The following is an 18,088-nucleotide window of genomic DNA, read 5'->3' on the forward strand; positions in this document are numbered from 1 at the left end:
ATGATCTGAGAATAGTCTGTGTCTCTCTAAGGAGCCAGAGTGTTTAAAAGGTCAGTCCTCAGGGTGATACTACTGGAAACTGGCGGAACCTTTGAGATACAAGCCCCTGCAGGGGTCACCGGTATGATTTCTTGGCAGTTTTGTCTTATTTTTCCATCCATGGACTCTGTGGCCCAGGTTGGCCTCAAACTTACCATGTAGTTGAGGAAGACCTTGAACTTCTAAACCTCCTGCCTCTACCTATAAGATTAAGACATGGGCTGCTTTGCTAGATTTATATTGCTGGTCCAGGTGTTTTACCTCATCCAGCTTTCTCTGCTCCTCCAAGATGTCACCACTTGGTCCTACCTATCCGGGTTCCTGCCTCTGCCACTCATTAAGCTGTAACGAGCAAAAGGCAAATCCAACATAGGCACCATGTCCTTGAACCTCCAAAGCTTTAGTAAATAAACCTTTCCTTTGAAATAAAAAGTTTGCTACCAAGGTTATTTGTTATGATTGTGAGAAATGAAATAACATACTGGGAAGAGAATGCTGAGGTGGTATGCAGATAACCCCAGGAGAAGGGCATGCTGCTCTGCACATTGAGCCATCGAATCCTAGGGTTGTAACCAGAGAGAGTTCCTCTTGCTCATTAAGACTACCAGGAGAGCTTGGAATAATAGATCTAAGCTGCTTTAGAAGAAGGAGGAAGAAGAGAAGGAGGAAGAGGAGGAGGAGGAAGAGGAGGAGGAAGAGGAGGAAAAGGAGGAGGAGGGGGAGGAAGAGGAGGAGGAAGAGAAAGAAGAAGAGGGGGAAGGGAGGGAGAGGAAAAAGAGGAAGAGAAAAAAGAGGAGGAAGAGGGAAGATGGGGAAGGGGAGGGAAATGGGAGGAGGAGAAGAAGGAGGAGGAGGAAGAGAAGAAGGAAGAGGAGGAGAAGGAGAAGAAGGAGGAGGTGGAGAAATAGTTCAGGCTGAGGGGTTTATTGAGTGTAGCCCTTGCTTATGTTGCTCAAGGCCCTGTATTTGATCCCTGGCACCACAACAAACAAACCCAACACTTTCTGGCCTCCACCCCGGACCCTTGGACGTTACACTTTCTAGCAGCACCTGTGTATCTGCATCTTCCAAAATCTTCGCATAGGATAATGATAAGCTAGGTTGGGACCCAGTGATAGAGTAACCTAGGCAAACATTTGCCTCCACAGGGAGCCTAGCAGGCAGCCTTCTGGCTCCCTTCGCGCCCCACACTGACAGAGAGCATCTTTTTGGTCACTGCAAATCCAGTTGCCAAAAAGGCCTCCTACCTGGAGCAAAAATATGCCACTCTTTTCTGCCCTGGGACCTATCAATAGGAGCAATCAAAACTGAGTTAGCACCTCCTGTAAACTCCAAGAAATCCCAGCAGCAGCAGCTTGTCTGGTTCATTCCTCCTCTGCAGAATCCTTCACTCTGCCAACTGTCTCCTTAGAATTCGAGGTCTTCAGTCCTCTTACTAAACGTCACCTCCCTCTGAATTTTAGGATCCAACACCATACTTGACAAGACTCAACCTTCCTATGACTGGATCTGCTTCAACAGAACCAAGAGCCCTACCTGCCTTTCCCACAGCTCATGTGAGCTTGCTGTCTGTTAACTAGAAACTCCCAGGTTTTGTTCATAGTGTTATAGAGGTCTTTCCCATCTTGCAACTGGACATTGCCTTGAGAAGGTTAAAATGTGTGTGTGTGTGTGTGTGTGTGTGTGTGTGTGTGTGTGTGTACCTGTGCATGTTTGTGTGCATACCTGAATATGTATGTGTATATGTGCACATGTCTGCATGTATGTGCTCATGTGTGCATGTATGTATAAAATGAGTGTGTGTATGTATGCGTGTGCATACCTGCATGTGTGTGTGCATCTGTGTGTGCATACCTGCATGTGTGTTCATGCATGCATGTGTGTGTGCATAACTACATGTGTATATGTATAAAGCATGTGTGTGTGTGTGTGTGTGTGTGTGTGTGTATAAAACTGACTTTCCAGTTTGCTGCATTAAGTTTTATATTTGGGAAAGAAAATGAACATTGATCTTGCCCTCCATGAGCCAGCTACCCCTATCTGATAAGCATGGATGAGAGAAGAATATGCTAGAATATCACTTACATAACTATACCCAAAGGACTTATGGGAACAAGCATGGTAAAGTTCTCAGAGCAAACTTTCCATTCCCAACACTCCTGGGAAGTAAGCAATCCCAAACTGAGCCTGTCACAAAATGAAAGAAGTTAGCTGAGGTATTTATGTAGGCCTTGTGAACAGGAAGTCACCCAGCTAGGAGCTGGCATAACCTAGGGAGACTCCTTCCTGGGGTTCCCTGCCCCACCCCTACTCCCACATTTGGCTGGAATCCTGGTGGCAGTTCCATTCATGTCTCTCAGGAGAGGAGGTGGCCTGGCCCAAGCCTGGACACAGCCTCATTTTGATGTCAACTGCCAGCTTTGACACAGGGACTCACAGCCAGGGCCTATCTATGCAGTACAGCTTGGGTCCTAGTCCTTTTTCTACAGTGAGGTTGGAGAGGTTGTCTATCCTCTGTACAGACAAACATGAGTACTCTGTTCCTCAGCACAAAGACCTGAGATCTTACTTGCACATCAGCTTAGACTGACAGTGAGCATTTCCACCAATTCAGCAGCAGATCATTGTGACCTTCTGCTAAATGTCACTAACAGGCTCCTCCACACTCCCCCCACCCCAGATCACAGATTTTCCCCCTAAGAGCTAACAAAAGACCCCCACCCCCAATCCAGAGGCCCACTCGAGCCCTGCCAGAAGCCACATCTACTTCCCTCTAAGTACCCTGTCCTAGCTGCCTGTAAAAGGAAAACAGAATTGAAAACAATTAGGAAATATAACTAGCAAATGCAATTAGCCTGGAGGCTAATTGAGGGGCGACAAACAGACCCTCCTCTGTTCCAGACTTAAAGTCAACCCTGACTCCAGCCTGTGGGCTTCACTTGTGGCCAGGTTGCCCTTGCACAGAAATACAAGTGATGAAGAATTAACTGGTGGAAGACAATGCTGGGCCTACAGGGTAAGTGTGTCCCCTTCCATGTGACCCAGCAGCAGCGTACTTTGAGGAGGCCATGATGACCAATCAGAAGGCCTCTGGGCCATGTTCCAGAAGGAGGAGGCAGCTTCTCAGCAGATATTACAGTGTCATGGAGCACACAGGCTGCAGGAGCATGGGGGCAAGGGAGTAGATCAAGCCCAGCCCCTAGGCTCAAAGATTAAATGGTAGAGAGGGTGCAGTAGGCACTCCCTGGGGAGCTCAGGTCAATAATGATAATTCGTTATCATTAGAATAATGAGAAAGGCAAGGGCTATTGGAAGCCAGCCCAAAACAAGCAGGTCAGAGCTGCAAGGATCTCCTCTGAAAGGCTTTCCAGCCACCTCAGCGCCAGTCAGACAGACTGACGGACAAGCAGGCAGGCAGGCACTTACACATCTGCTTGTCCCTGGGCAGCCATGGGACTCCATTCCTGACCTACATCCTCATCCACCCCTTACTTCCTCGAGGCAGACATTCACACGTGCTCAGTCACAGAACATCACCCACACAGTGCCTGTGCCATTCTGATGGCTGGAACAACTGGTGACAGTTGTCAGTTCAAACAGGTACAAAAGAAGACATGCAAGAAACCACTAAGATTAAGCTTCTCTCGAAGGGGCTGGGAGAGAATGAGGGCGAGGGGCTAAGGCAGACAGAAGTCAATGGGGATGGGAATCCACTCTGCAAGCTCCCTGAGAAACACACAGGGGCAGAATCTTCTCCCCAGAAGCCACGCTGGGCAGGTGTAGTGTGGCTACAAAATAAAAGCACCCCACATTTGAACAGTGCTCCTACTTCCCAAAGAGCTTCTCCATCCACCTCACTTCCTAAAATATCCATGGGAGGAAGAAATGACCCCCTTCTGCAGATGAATATCTGACCCCCACAGGTCTCAAGGACATTGTCTCCAAAATATTCTTTGACAGCCAAGCATGGGTAATAGTTGTGGGAGCATGCTTGTTTGTGTGTGATTGCACAGAGGCTCTATGTAGCAGAGTGGGATACAGTCAAACAAAAATGAGGTTGCCATGACAACAGGCTCCAGCATCATTGCAGCCTATTAACACAAGTGAGGAATGTGTTTGGCAGATGCTCGAGTGTTATTTATGGTATGGGTGTAGCAGAGGGACCTCTAACAGGCAAAGGAGGAGAGAAAAAACAACCTATGACGCTCCTACTGTACCCCAGTGAGGGGATGAAACCATAACAGCCAGACACAAGCACAGAAGAGGCTGAGAGGCCAAAGACGAAGGCAGAACTGGCTGAATGGTCAAGGAAAGGGCAGGTGGGCAGAGATGCACAGTGGAGTGCTGGAATGGATGGAGGAGAAAGAGGAAGTGAGAGGGAAGGAGCAGGTGGGGGAAGAGAGAGGAAAAAAGGAGCACTAAGTGCCACCAAGAGGGGCCCCTGCACCTCCAGTCTTAGTAGTCTTCCGAATGAAGACCAACATGTTAAGAAACCAAGTACCGCTTCCCTTACCAAGCCATGGATGGAGCCTCACTCAAAGGGGTGGGGCAAAGTACACAGACCAGATCGTGCTGAGAGCCCCAGGCTACAGGAGGGTAGAGGTTAGCCTTGCAGATGTCAGGGTTTACTGACACAGTTTACTGTCAGCCTACTGCATGGCCAAGATGCCACAGGGTGGAGAGGAAGGGGGTGGGGAGTGGGGAGTGGAGGGCATCAAAGTTCAAACACAGCGCAGGCTTACTATCTCCACCTGTCCTGGGTATGCTGCTTCCTTAGGGAAAAGAACTTAGCATCTAAGCAGTCACCCTCTACCACCTGCTGCTTTAGAGCAATCTGAAGCAGCTGGTCCAGGACTGCTCCCCCAGCACCCGCACAGTTTTTGCTCAAGACAGACACATTCTGGGTCATGCATAATCAGAAAGGTAAAGTCAAGTACAAACAAAAACAAAGGTGCTGTTTTCTCAGAGGCCAAACAGAAAGAATGTTTCTGTTCCCCTGTCTTGGCCCATTCCTACTGAGCTCCACTAGACTTAGAGAAGATTAAAAAAGAAGAAGAAGAAGTTAAGTATAAACCTACTCCAAAACCTGCAGCCAAGGAAAAAGTCTAAAGACCACAGTGGGAAAAGAAGCCTGGAGTGTGGAGGGGTGGAGTGGAGAAAGAGGGAAGCAGGGTTAGCCCGAGGAACCACCAGGGAAAGTCCATCTGGCAGACAAGATTGCAACAGTCTGTCCATGCTAAGGTGAGGCTTGGATTTATCTCCATCTCCATGTTCAGGACTGCCTCCCATTGTTGTCCGACCTCAGGTTTTCAAGCCTGGTGCTGTAAATACCTTGAGCTATCCTGGAAACCTCCATTGCCACACACAAGCCAAAGGCTCTTCCTTCCAAAGAAAAGCGATGCCCACTCCACACTGACACAACACCCATCTGAGGCGGTAGCTTCATAAACAACAGTAGCAATCCTTTCAAACAATAACCATATCTTAAAAGATTGCTCCCAAGTTGAAAGCTGATCTCTAAACCCCACCCTTTGTGATACCAGATCAGAAAAATGAACACTACAACCCATTTGATCTGGCCCACTTCACTGGTTCCCGATCAAGCTGGTGAGAAGTTACTAAATCACTACTCAGTATCTAGTACACCTGGGGGAAGGGGAGAGCGGAAGAGAGAGAGAGAGAGAGAGAGAGAGAGAGAGAGAGAGAGAGAGAGATGGGTAGCCCAGGACTCCCAGGTTACATAGCAAAGTCAATGGATGGCAGAGAAGAACAAGTTTTTCAACTTGCCTCTGGGTCCACTGTTAACCAAGCAGGGGAAGACAACCCAATATGGCCATGAGAGGAAATTCCCACAAGAGGTGAGGCTCCACACTGAGGATACTGGGAGCAGAAGGGGCACAGTCAACCCAAAAAGAGAAACTTGGGACCCAGAGAGGTCCCTCTCAGTCACAGTGCCCCATGAAGAGCCAGTATCTATAGGACTATTATCCACTATGGGTGAGGATGTACTCAGAGGGCACAGGAGAGCACACCCAGAAGGATGCAGCATTCGAAGGGATCAAAGTCTGGGAAGAAGGTTGAACTGGAGAGGAGGAGGGAAGCAATCACAGAATTCTGTTAAGAGGGTCTGTGAGATGAAGCAGATACTAAAGGAGGTGTAGGAGTGTATGGTGCGGTCCAAAGCCACACTCACCCACTTGCAAGACCCCAGTTGATGCTCCAACTGAGGAATGTACAAACAAACAGGTCCCGTAGGGCTCATAGACTGGGACAGAGAACAGGGTGTGGATATTAGGGAGACTGCCTCACCCTAGGGTCAAGCCTGAGTCACCAGTTAACCAAGAATTGTAAGCTTGATGTCCTTCTGAGTCTTAGGTTTGCCCAACAGGTCCCTTTAGGGATATAAAGTTCCTGCATGGCAACATCCAGGAGTGTCCATTGGAAGGGATTGTGATGCCCGGCACAGTCGGAAAGGGGGTGGGTCATCACACATCTCAGCAGCTCCTTCCCACCTGTGCTAAAGGCAGATCTGTAGCTTGGGTCACTTTGGGAAAGAAAGCAAACTTAATCAGTCCTGCTTAAGATCTCAACAATGCCCAACAGCCCAGACTCGGGGCAGAGTTATAGACTTCTCCTTAAGACTGGGCAACAGTCTTCCACAAGGCTGTATCCAGGAACTGGCTAACAAACTCACAGAGGAACTCAGGCTGGTAGAGGGTCCCGCCACTTATGTTGGGAGTGTTGTTTATACAGGACCAGAAGTTCTGAGAGAAATGGGGACTCTGAAAATTTCTTAAACCCTCCTTGCTTTAAGTTGGCAACTGTGACTACTATGAAGAATGTCCTCTACCAGGCCAAAGCACTACAAGCCTTATGAGAGTAGTCTTTAGAAGATAAAGAAGCTAGGCCTGGAAGGCACACAGTGTAGCCTGACATAAAGCCTTGTCTCTCTGGTTACTTTTTACCACTTTTAACTGGTATGGACCTGATCCCTTTTCTCGAACATCAGGGCGGGACCTGCCCACCCCTCAATCAAGTGTAGTCAAGTGGACCCCTACCTGTTTCAGCAGAAACTGGTCCTGGGCGTTGGTGTGCAGAGACATGGCCAAGTGGAGAGCCGACAGAAGCACCCCGCTGAGCACCGCAGCCCTCATGCGCACAGGCAGCAGGGTGTAGATGGTATAGATGAAGAACACGGTCCACCAGATGCCTTCGGAGGCGCTGCGTGGCTGTGGCAGCAACAGGCCCACTACCTGGACGGCCAGCACCACTGCAATGAGTGCATAGCAGGCCAGGCCCATGTGGTCCTGGTGGAAGGCTGCACGGTTGCAGAGCACGGCCATGATAAGGATCACGCCCACAGCAGCTGCCAATACGGCCAGGTAGGCTATCTGGAGCGGGGGCCGCGCCGCATGGAAGGCCAGCATGACCAGGCACACTAGCACCAGCACGGCCATGAGCATGGTGAGGCTGCTCTGGTTCAGGCGGAAGAAGTAGCGCTGGTACAGACGCTCCAGTTTGTCCGACGGGAACTTTTTAGAGCGGAATATCTGCAGCAAGGCCAGGCAGCAGGCGCCCAACGACAGCACCGCGCCGGTCCCAGAGCCTGAGGCCATGGAACTACCTCCATCTTCGGACCCGTCTCCATCCTCGACGGTGTCCGTCCCAGGCTCCAGCTCCTCGGCCGCGCGGCCTTTACCTCGACGTTCCTCCAGGCCCAGCTCCACCGAGCGGGGGCGCACCTCGGTGCCACCTGCGGCCGCTGCGGCCGCCGCCGAACTGCCGCTGCCGCCCGCAGGGGGCGCCCGGGTGCTGCCCCCTCCAGCCGCGCCCCGCCGCTGCCGCCTGCTGCCGCGACCGCCGTCGTCGCCGCCACGCTCCTGCCAGGCGGACTTAGAACGGAAACTGAAGCCGAAGCCTCCGGCCAGAGGGTCATCACCGCTTAGTGGAGGGTCTTCGTCGTCGTCGCCACCGCGCCAACGGTTGGCCAAGCGCTGCTGCTGTTGTGGGGTCACCGCTCCCCCAGATCTCTTGGCGGAGCCGCGGGTCGATCCCCCGGGGGCGTGGGGGTAGCCATTGGCGCGGGAATCGGCTTCTCCCCACGCGGCGCGATGCTCCGGGCCTCCCCGGGGCGCCGGCGATGCCGCTGTCTGTGCAGCGTAGCCCGGGGGGCTCACGCTTTTGGAGCCGGACATCCCCCCCTCGGCTTCGTCGTCTTCTTCCTCTTCCCCCGGGGGCCGGGCCGGGGGTCTCCAAGGAGAGGGCGGACGGCCAAGCAGGGGGACCAGGCTAGGGTCACACGTCGAGGGAGGCCCGGGGCCCTGCGCAGCAGCGGGACATCGTGGCACCCCCGTCCTGAGCGGTGGAGGACAACGGGAAGGCTAGCGGGGAGACAGCGCAGCCCCGAGGTGAGAAGTAGCTACGAATCAAGAGTCCAGAGTCCCAGGTCCGAGACGGAGTTGGCTCCGAGCGGGGGCAGTGGGGACAGCTCTGGCTGCTGCGCCGCGCGCAGAGATGTCCGGACTCCTGGCTCGCGTCGAGCTCGGGCCGGGAGTTAAGGAGCAGGCGGGACGGAGAGGTGTCCTTGCGGGCGGCGCCTCTCCGAAGCTGGCAGTTCCCGGGCGCGGCGCTAGCGGCTTCTGCCTAAGCGGAGCGCAGCGACTCTCCCAGCAAGGTGGCGGCGAGGGCGGCTCGGCAGGGGTCCCGGCACGGAGACGCAGCGGGTGCCCTTTACTCGCAGCGCACTGGGAGCGACTGGGAGGTGCAGGCTCCTGCCAGCATTATTTTCTTACGAGGGGTGGGGAGGTGGGATGGGGGGTGGAGAGGACGGGGGAGGGGGCGGCGGGCGGAGCAAGAGCTCCGGAGCCCTGGGGAGGAGGGTCCTGGAGCCCGGGGGGGCCGTCGCCCGCATCCCCCACCTCCGGAGGCGCGAGTGGGAGCGTGGCCCCCGCGAAAGGCGAACAGAGCCTCCGGCGCGTCCGCGCAGGGGGCGGGGGCGAGGACCGGCTCCTGCGGTGCGGCCCTTCCCCTCTCGTCTCCTCCTGTCCCCCAGACCCAGCAGGCTGGCCCGCAGGTCCCGAGGGCTGAGTCGCTGGCTCCGCAAGCCCCGGGTTCCTCGCTGCCGGCGGCTGGCCCACCTTGGCCGGGCGCAGAACCACTACGCGGAGGGCGGAATCCGGCGCAGCGCCGCCGCCGCCGCCGTTCTGCCCCAACGCAGGCGGGCTTCTCCCGGGGACCACGGCATCCAGCGATGGAGGGCTGCGGCTCAACAGCAGCCGGCCGACAAGGGCCGGCCGAAGAGCCGCGGCGCCCCGGGGGCGCTCCCGAGGGGCCCGCGGGAGCCCGGCTCCGGGCGCGCCATGCACGCCTCGGGCCCTGCGCCGCTCCGGCCGCTCGCGCCGCTCCTCCCTTCTCGCCCGCTCGCCGCCGCCGCCGCCGCCGCCGGAGCGCCCTCCGCATCCCCTCCTCCCGTCGCCTCCCCGCCCCCCACGCCGCTCGGGCCTCGGCTCACAGCGGCGTGCGGCCGCCTCCGCCCTCTGCCCTGTCGCCGCCCGAGTCCTGGCCCCGGCGTCCCGCGAGCATACTCAAGCCCGGCCCGGGGGCCGCAGGGACCCCCGCTCCCCTTCCTCACCTAAAATTTTCACTGCGCCCCTCCCTCCCTGGTCCTTGGAGCCGGGTCAACCGGCGGATCTCTCCTTGGACCTGGTTAGCGGGCGAACCACCCCCGGCCGGGTCCTGCGACCCCAGTCCTATCTCCCCTCTTTTTATTACCCTTTTCTCCCCCACCCCCATTCAGCCCAACTTCAGCTACGGTGCTGCGCCCCCCTTCTCAGGTCCGGCTCTATTGGCCGCTTCCAGAGCTGTCAGACTCGAGTCCGGCGCTCTTATTGGGCGATTCTGTGGCCGGGCGACGGTGCCAACGGAGGGCGCGCAGAGTGGGGGGCGCCCCGGCCGCTACTGCCGCAGGGAACTGGAGACAGAGTCCCTGGAGAGGACGGAGGGACCCAGAGCCAGACCCGGAAATGAACTAGGGAGATGCAGAGACCGAGGATGTCTGGGGCACAGAAAGACAGCGATGGAAAAGATGGAGTTGCTAGCAGTGGGTGAGGCCGATGCAGCCAGGGTGGGGCGAGCAGGAACGTAGTTACTAAGAGGAAACACCACCGACAGCTGTGGGAACACCTGGCGTATATAAGGAGCCCTTTGCCTGTTCGTGTTTTAAATCCTGTTTGGTTCTAGTACCAGCCATGGACTATGATGGGGACGGGGCCTGCACAGTTATTTCCTGTTTGTAAATGTGGAGACTGAGGCGCTAAGAACTTAGCCAACTTGGACTACACCGCACACGTCTCCTAACCCACAATTCTTCAATGCTAGGCTGGCTCCCACACCTACCCATATGCTCCCACGGCCAAGTCTCCTTGTCGGTCAGAGAAGCAAAAATGACTCTTTATTCAGGAATCCCTGAATAAAAGCAAGGGTGGACAAGAGTAAAAAGCTGAAAACCTGGCTCTGTCTAGAAATGTGCATCTTCGACTTCCTTGAGCCCTAAGGTGTCCTACTGGAGTTCTGGCAGTTTTGCTTGGGGAGGGTGACGCATGTGCTATCAGCCCCTTCAGCCTTCTGTCCTCCTCCAAAGTTGACAAGAAGCCTAGAGGTCCAGATCCTCCTCTACTGGTCATCTTCTTGGTGACTGAAGCTAAACTTTGCCAGAGCTCCAAAATCGGGAGGAGAAAAAAAAAGACAAATTCCAAGGGCTCTGAGTAAATGGGATCTTGAGTAATCACCCAGCCTTTGATCTATGATCAGCTAAGTGGTGAAAAGCAACACGAACCTAGCCAGCAAAACCCTATCACATTGGAAATTTGCAAAGCACTGTACTGTGCTGGATGCTACCAGGAAAAGATGAGCAGACTGGGCCTGGAACTCAGAATCAGGGAGGGAACAGAGCTAGCCAGCCTCTCCTGCTCAGCCACTTTCATTATTCAACAAGATTCCAAGAGCTTATCAGTATACAGAAAAACGGTCATTTCCCACTGTGATGCCAAAAAGATTCTGGGGGTGCAATCTGGGTCCAGCAGGGAAGAAAGATGGGCAATATTCATTAAGCTTCTTGGTACTGTAGGGATATTCTATTGTCAGTGTCAAAAGCCAATAAGAGAACAGATTTAGTTGTGATCTTAATTGGCTTTTCTTTGTGATTTGGGAATCAAGCAACAGCTCATTCTGTGTAATAGAATGAATGATCTGATGAGCTACACAGAAGCGCTTTGGCTTTCTAGACAGAAAATGGCTGAAGAGGCAGAATCAGAACAAAGAGAGCATAACTCATTTCAAAGAAGGTGAAGCCAGAGCCGAACTTCCTTGTCTTGTCAAGGCTAGCATGTTTGGGAAGTTCACACCTGCATATTCTCTCTCTGCCCCCTAATTTCCTGGAAGGTCAGATGAATAACAGTGTGGTCTGGGCTAGGACTTGAGCAGGAGTGCTTCCATTTTGGTTGGGTCTGAGAGTCTGGTGTAGGATCTCAGTCTGAATCAGTGACCTCCTGTAAATTTTGTTCAACCATCTTAAGGGAAGAATTACTCCAGCATAAAGATGAACACATTTCCAGAATTCAGCTATTGTAGCAAAAAATATGATGCTTAAGAGACACTTGGGACATAGGCAACTGTATGCACAGAAGGCAGGTAGACAGTGAGGTTACTGGAGAGCCTTGTATCCTTGAACCTGTTCTCATTCCTCCTCCTCCTCCTGCTCCTCCTCTTCCTCTTCCTCCTCCTTCTCTTTCTTCTCCCTCCTCCCTCTCCTTCTCCCTTCTCTTCTCCCTCCCCCCAATTCCTCCAGTCCTAATAATTGAAACTAGGACTTGTAACATAGTAGCAAGCACTCTCTACTCTGACATCTTTCAGTTCTCTTCAGTTACAGTAATCATTTTTACAACAAAAGCTGTGTGTGCACACGCCGCGAACGCGTCATAATAGTGTTCATGTTTTTTGTATCAACAAACAGTTCATTTACAGTATTTGATTTAAACACATTCTCGCTATGTAAATCAGGCTGGCCTTGAACTTGTAATCCCCCTGCCTCAGCTTCCTGAGCACTGGGGTTACCAGTGCACACCACTACATTGGGCTAATATCCCTTTTCTTGTTGTAGTAAAACTCCATTGTATGAGTATATTGGAACTGGCATAAGCAATACTCTTCTATTAACCATTACTCACTCTCGTGGTCATTTAGAAAATATTCTCATTCTTTTACTGTTAGGAGTGATAAGCATTTTGATAGGTAAATCTTTACATGCATCCTTAGTTGCAGCCTTTGGAGAAATTCCTACAAGTAAACTTGCTCAATCAAAAGATGAGCATAATATCCTTATGATATTTCAGAAATCTGCCACCAGCCCTTGACTCGTGAGGTACCAACTTGCCCTTGCCCTTGGATGCTCTTGGGGCATATCCATATCTGATTCCTTTTATCTAAAACTTAGGTCATCTTCCAAGTAGCTTGCGGCCCCTTGTGCTTTCTCTTTGTGCATCTGCAGAGGCCAGAGGACAATCTCCATGTCTGTTTCTATGTTCTGCATCTTCTTTTTTGACAGGGACGGTGGAATGACTATACCCAGATTTGTTGTGAATGGTGATCTGTCCATACCTGTCTCTTCCTCCACATCCTCATTACCACCTTTGTCCAGATGGTCCCTCCTTGCCTAGACAACTTCTGACCCACTTCACCTCCCCTCTGAAAACTGTCCACACAGTAGCTTTCATCCCTGACTACTTCCCATATTACTTGGCCCCTGGACTGCCCCATAAGATGATGTAGACACTATCCCTTTCTTCTGCAAGTTATCGGCACCTTTTTAAGGTCCCTGTACCTACCTTGGAGCTGGTAAGCACTCCTACCTCCTCTGCTCCCAGGGTACCTTGCTTACATCAGCACATGATTTGGACATCTTTACAGACCTGCCCTGGCTGCACAGTCTGCAAAATTAGTATTGTTCATTCTGTACCCAGTGCTAAGCCTGGCTCCTGACACATAGTTGTCCACTAATGAGAAGGAAGGGGTTGCAAGTATGAGTGTGGAAGGGGCTTGCTATGGTAAGTGGAGATCGACAGCTGAATTGGATCCTTTGACATAGTACAGAGAAGTGGTTTTGAAGACAAAGGGGAGGGCAAGCAGCGAGCTAGTCCAGCAGTTGACAGCATTTGTTGCCCATGGAAAGACCCAGATTCAATTCCTATCACCTACAATGTGGCTCACAAGTCAACGTAACTTCAGTCCCAGGGTTCTGACACCTTCTTCTGTAATCTCTTCAATTACCAGGCTCACATGTGTACATTATATACATGCAAGCACAATCAATACTCAGACATAAAGTAATAAACCTACAAAATAAGGAAGTAGGGCTATGGAGATTCTTGCTGCCCAAACATGAGGACATGAGTTCAGATCCCCAACACCCACATAAAAGCCAGTCTGTAATACCAGCCAGCCTAGGCACAACAGCAAATTCCAGGTTCATTAAGAAGCCCTGTCAAAAAAGAAGATGCAGAACATAGAAACAGACATGGAGATTGTCCTCTGGCCTCTGCAGATGCACGCACTGGTAAAACACACACAAGCATTTGAAGACAGGAGTGCCCTGGTGTTAAGAGGCAACCTCTGGCAGTGAAAAAGGACATCTCAAGACCATAGGCAAATCAGGAAGCTATTTTGGATCACTGCCTGGAACAGTCTGAGGCAGTGTTCCCTGTGTGAGGGAGGAGTCCTATAGATCAGGAGATTACTGAGAAAAGCCAGGATCACAGGGTGGAAAAGCAGTTAGTTCCTAAGAATGCCCAGGCTGGGGGCTGGAGACATGGCTCAGCGATCAAGAGTACTGACTACTCTTCCAGAGGTCCTGAATTCAATTCCCAGCAACTACATGGTGGCTCACAACCATCTGTAATGGGATCTGAAGCCCTCTTCTGGTATGTCTGAAGATAGCGGCAGTGTACTCATATAAACAAACCTAAAAAAAAAAAAGTGTCTAGTCTGTACTATGTCCAGGCTGTACAGGAGAGGTAGAGGATACTGGCCTGAGGCCTCTCTGGGATAATCTCACACTTTGCCATTGGGAATCTCAGCACTTGTTTGCCAGTGCACCAAGGGCCTTTGAGAAGCGTCTCTGTAGTCAGATCCACTGTCTTAGTTGGGGTTTTACTGCTGTGAACAGACACCATGACCAAGGCAACTCTTATAAGGACAACATTTAATTGGGGCTGGCTTACAGGTTCAGAGGTTCAGTCCATTATCATCAAAGCAGGAACATGGCAACATCCAGGCAGGCATGGTACAGGCATAGCTGAAAGTTTTACATCTTCATCTGAAGACAAACAGGAGAAGATTGGCTTCCAAGCAGCTTGAACTAGGGTATTAAAGCCCATGCCCACAGTGACACACCTACTCTAACAAAGCCACACCTCCTAATAGTGTCACTCCCTGGGCCAAGCATATACAAATCATCAAATCCACTCTGGCCATCTACCCCTTATGACTCTGTTACCCTTCAGGACTTCATTCTACACTACTCCTGACTGCTCTTTTTCGAAGAATATATCTACTTTAGAATCAGAATATTAGAATGTGTTATAGAATATGCAGTCATTTCTAGAGAAGTCTGTTCTGATAGCATTTTCCTACTTACAAATTCTTTTACCCGCTCAGCTTAAAATCCCACTAGTAGAGGGTCATACTTTGGGAGCACACACACACACAAACACACACATACACAGAAGAATGCAGAAAATCCAGAGACAGAACAAAGATTAGTGGGTTTTGAGGCCTAGGGGAGAAAAGGGCTGGGTAGTGACAGCTCATGGGCAGATTTAGGGTGATGAACATGTTTTAAAGTAGATTATGGTGATGATTGTATAACTCTGTGAATATACTAGAAACCAGTGAATTCCAGAATGGAATCTCTGGGGAGGTGGCTCAGTGGGTAAAGTTCTTGCTTCTCAAACATGACTGTGAGCATTTGATTTCCAGTGCTTACATAAGTGCTGGATGTGGCAGTGCACATGACTCAGTGGCTAGGGTGTACTTCATGGTACCAAAGTTCTGTCTCGGGCGCTGGAGAGATGTTCAGCACTAAAGGCCACTTGCTGCTCTTCCAGAGGACTGGTGTTTGCTTCCCAGCATCCACACCAGACAGCTCACAAATGACCTAAAACTCCAACATCCGCTTCTGGCCTCTCAGGGTACTTGTACATAAGTATATATGCACACACATGCACATAGGCACACTCACACATACAATAAACTACCTCTGGAAAGTTCTATCTCAATACAGTAGTTAAAAAATAAATGCAAGTGTTCTTAATATGTTGAAGGATTTGGGCAGGACTGTGGGGCTGAAAAAGTATAAGCAAGCTCTGTGAATGCGTGTCATCACCATACGCCCTGCCCTCAAATGCCCTTAATACTTAGGAGCAGGGATCTGTGAGGCAAAGGAAGAAGAGAAGGCTCAGAGCCAAGCAAAACCACAGTATTGGGAGAGCAATGGGTAGTCAAGTGCAGGAATGAAAAGCCATTAGAAAAGAACTCAGGGTCAAAACTGAATTTTCCCAGGCTAGTGTCATTTGGGAAGAAAGAACATCAATTGAGAAAATGTTCCTACCAGATTTACCTGTAGGCAAGTCTGTGAGCATTCATTCTCTGGCTTGGTGATTGATGTGGAAGGGCCTAGCCCACTGTGGGCAGTACCATCACTGGACTGGTGGTCCTTAGTGCTATTAGAAAGCAGGCGGAGCAAGCCAGTAAGCAGCACTCTTCCATTGGCTGTGCATCAGTTCCTGCCTCTAGGTTCCTGCCCTGACTTCCCTCAGTGATGGATTGTGATGTGGAACTACAAGGTGAAATAAACCCTTTCCTGCCCAAGTTGCTTTGGCTCTGCGGTATTTATCATAGCAATGGAAACTCTAAGACCTCTGGCATGCCTGAAGCTCTGAATTCTACCCCCAGCACTGCACGAACCTGGCATTATCCAACATACTTGTAATCTTCAGTATTGGAGAGAGAGAGAGAGGAAGATCAAAACTCAAGCTCATCCCCAGCTCATAAGAAGTTTAAGACCAGCATGGGCTAGAGACCCTGTCTGAAAATAAAAGAGAATGTTCTGCATGTTTTCAGGAGAACTGCCTCGGATTGAGTTCTTCAAAAAGATTTAGAAATTATAAGAACACAGGGCTCTTTCAAGCATGTAGAGCAGAAGGAACTTACCACCTCCTGAGGGTTTGAAAATTGAATCTGTAAAAGAAACTGAGAAGACGAGTGTAGTGTTTCACGCCTATAACCCCAGCACTCGGGAGATTGAGATAGGAAGTTTGCAGTAAATTCAAGGCTAATCTGAGCTATACAATGAATTCCAGGCCAGCCTTAAGAAGACAGTGAAACTTTGTCTCAAAATGAAAACTAAGGGCTAAAGTTAAAGGTGGTGACTTAGGCCTTTAATCCCAGCACTCAGGAAGCAGAGGCAGGCAGATCTCTGAGCCAGCCTGGTCTACAGAGTCAGTTCCAGGACAGTCAGGGCTACACAGAGAACCTTGTCTTGGGGGAGGGGAGGAAGAAGAAAGGAAAGAAGTGAGGGAGGGAGGAAAGGAGGGAAGGAGGGAAAAGAAAAGAAAAAAGGGGCAGGGGTCAGGAGTGATGGCTCAGTGGTTAGGAGAACTGACTACTCTTGCTTAGGACCTGGATTTGGTTCCCAGCACCCACATGGGGACTAACAACTATCTGTAACTCCAGTTCCAAGGGATCTAACGCCCTCTTTTGTCATTCCCAGGCAAAGCACTCCTATATATAAAATTAGCACTTTGAAAAATAAAAATAGAACAAGCAGATGAATAGGAGAAAAGGCACACATTTTTATTCATTCATTTATTTATTGGAGACAGGGTCTCATATAGCCCAGGCTGGCCCCAAACTCTTTATGGAATAGAGTGGCTTTAAACCCCTGATTCTCCTGCCTCAACCTTCCAAGTGCTGAGATTGTAGACTTGACCTACTATTCCTACCTGTGTAATTTTTTTCCCTTTATGTTTCAGGACCAAACCCTAAGCCTAGACCATAGATAAAGGCTCTATACCTCTATGCTAGTCTCCCAGCCCTTCCGGATATAAATTTACTAAGAAACATTCATTCATAATATGAAATGCATACAAGGGGTTAAACAATCTCTTCATAAGGGAGAGGGACTGGGACCTGACTTTTAGGAGTGAGAACAATGTCTGTTCCAGAACCAAATTCTTCTGGCTGCTACTCTAGTTTTTCTTCCAATGAGACTGTCTCAAGGTAGCCTAGGAGAAAGCTCCCGCTCCAGGTTAGAAGGGAAGTAGTAATGATTGAGGACAGAATGCCAGGGAGATCTGAGGTCTGAATTATTTCAGAACCTTCATCTCCCTGGAGCATCACACTTTTAAGGAACTATTTTCTAAGCGCAACCAGGATGCAAAGATTACCCCATGCCTAGTTAAGTAGAAATGACAAACACATTTTCAGAGCAAGCCCTATGCTTCAAACTGGCTGGTAGAGGGACCCATTCCCCATCTCCTCCTTCCCCTCCCCCAATGTTGGGGTGTCTGAAGGGCAGGCTATCTATGTGTGTACCTAGTGTTTTAGTCCACAGCCACAAATACTTTAGGTCCCTTGGAAACATCCTCATTTTCCAGCCTGTGGGCAGCATGAACTCAGACGTCAAGAGAGAACTTAGATTTTCCCAAACTCCAGCCTCACCTTTAAACTTACAGGCCTCGGGAAAGCAGGAGCCCTGCAGAGCTCTGAGCAGAGCCTGGAAGTGGCTGATAATAGCGTGATCCTGCACGCTCTCAGGTGTTGACATTTGCATTTTAATGGAGGCGGATAATGCCTCCAGCAAAAGGAGTGACTAATAGGTTGTTCCAAATTGCTACTGGAGGTAGGTGGAAGACCCTTTGTTTCCCAGGACCTTTACAAGACCCTGCATCTCTGCACAAGGCCTGCAACCAAGGTCTGCCCTTGAACTCCAGAGCCC

General features: G+C 50.7%; 1 protein-coding gene across 1 annotated transcript in view; it reads right to left on the bottom strand.

Annotated features, from left to right (window-relative positions):
- The window catches only part of Adcy5 (adenylate cyclase 5), a 141,431-nt gene extending 133,197 nt beyond the window's left edge, over window positions 1–8,234 (bottom strand). The window contains exon 1 of the mRNA XM_028752212.1: window positions 7,098–8,234. Within this exon, the coding sequence (XP_028608045.1) occupies window positions 7,098–8,234 (1,137 nt within the window). The remainder of the gene's footprint in view (window positions 1–7,097) is intronic.
- Between the last annotated feature and the right edge of the window lie 9,854 nt (window positions 8,235–18,088).

This window comes from Grammomys surdaster, unplaced genomic scaffold (genome assembly GCF_004785775.1).
Source record: "Grammomys surdaster isolate TR1022 unplaced genomic scaffold, NIH_TR_1.0 125889, whole genome shotgun sequence".
In the NCBI taxonomy this organism is placed as follows: domain Eukaryota; kingdom Metazoa; phylum Chordata; class Mammalia; order Rodentia; family Muridae; genus Grammomys; species Grammomys surdaster.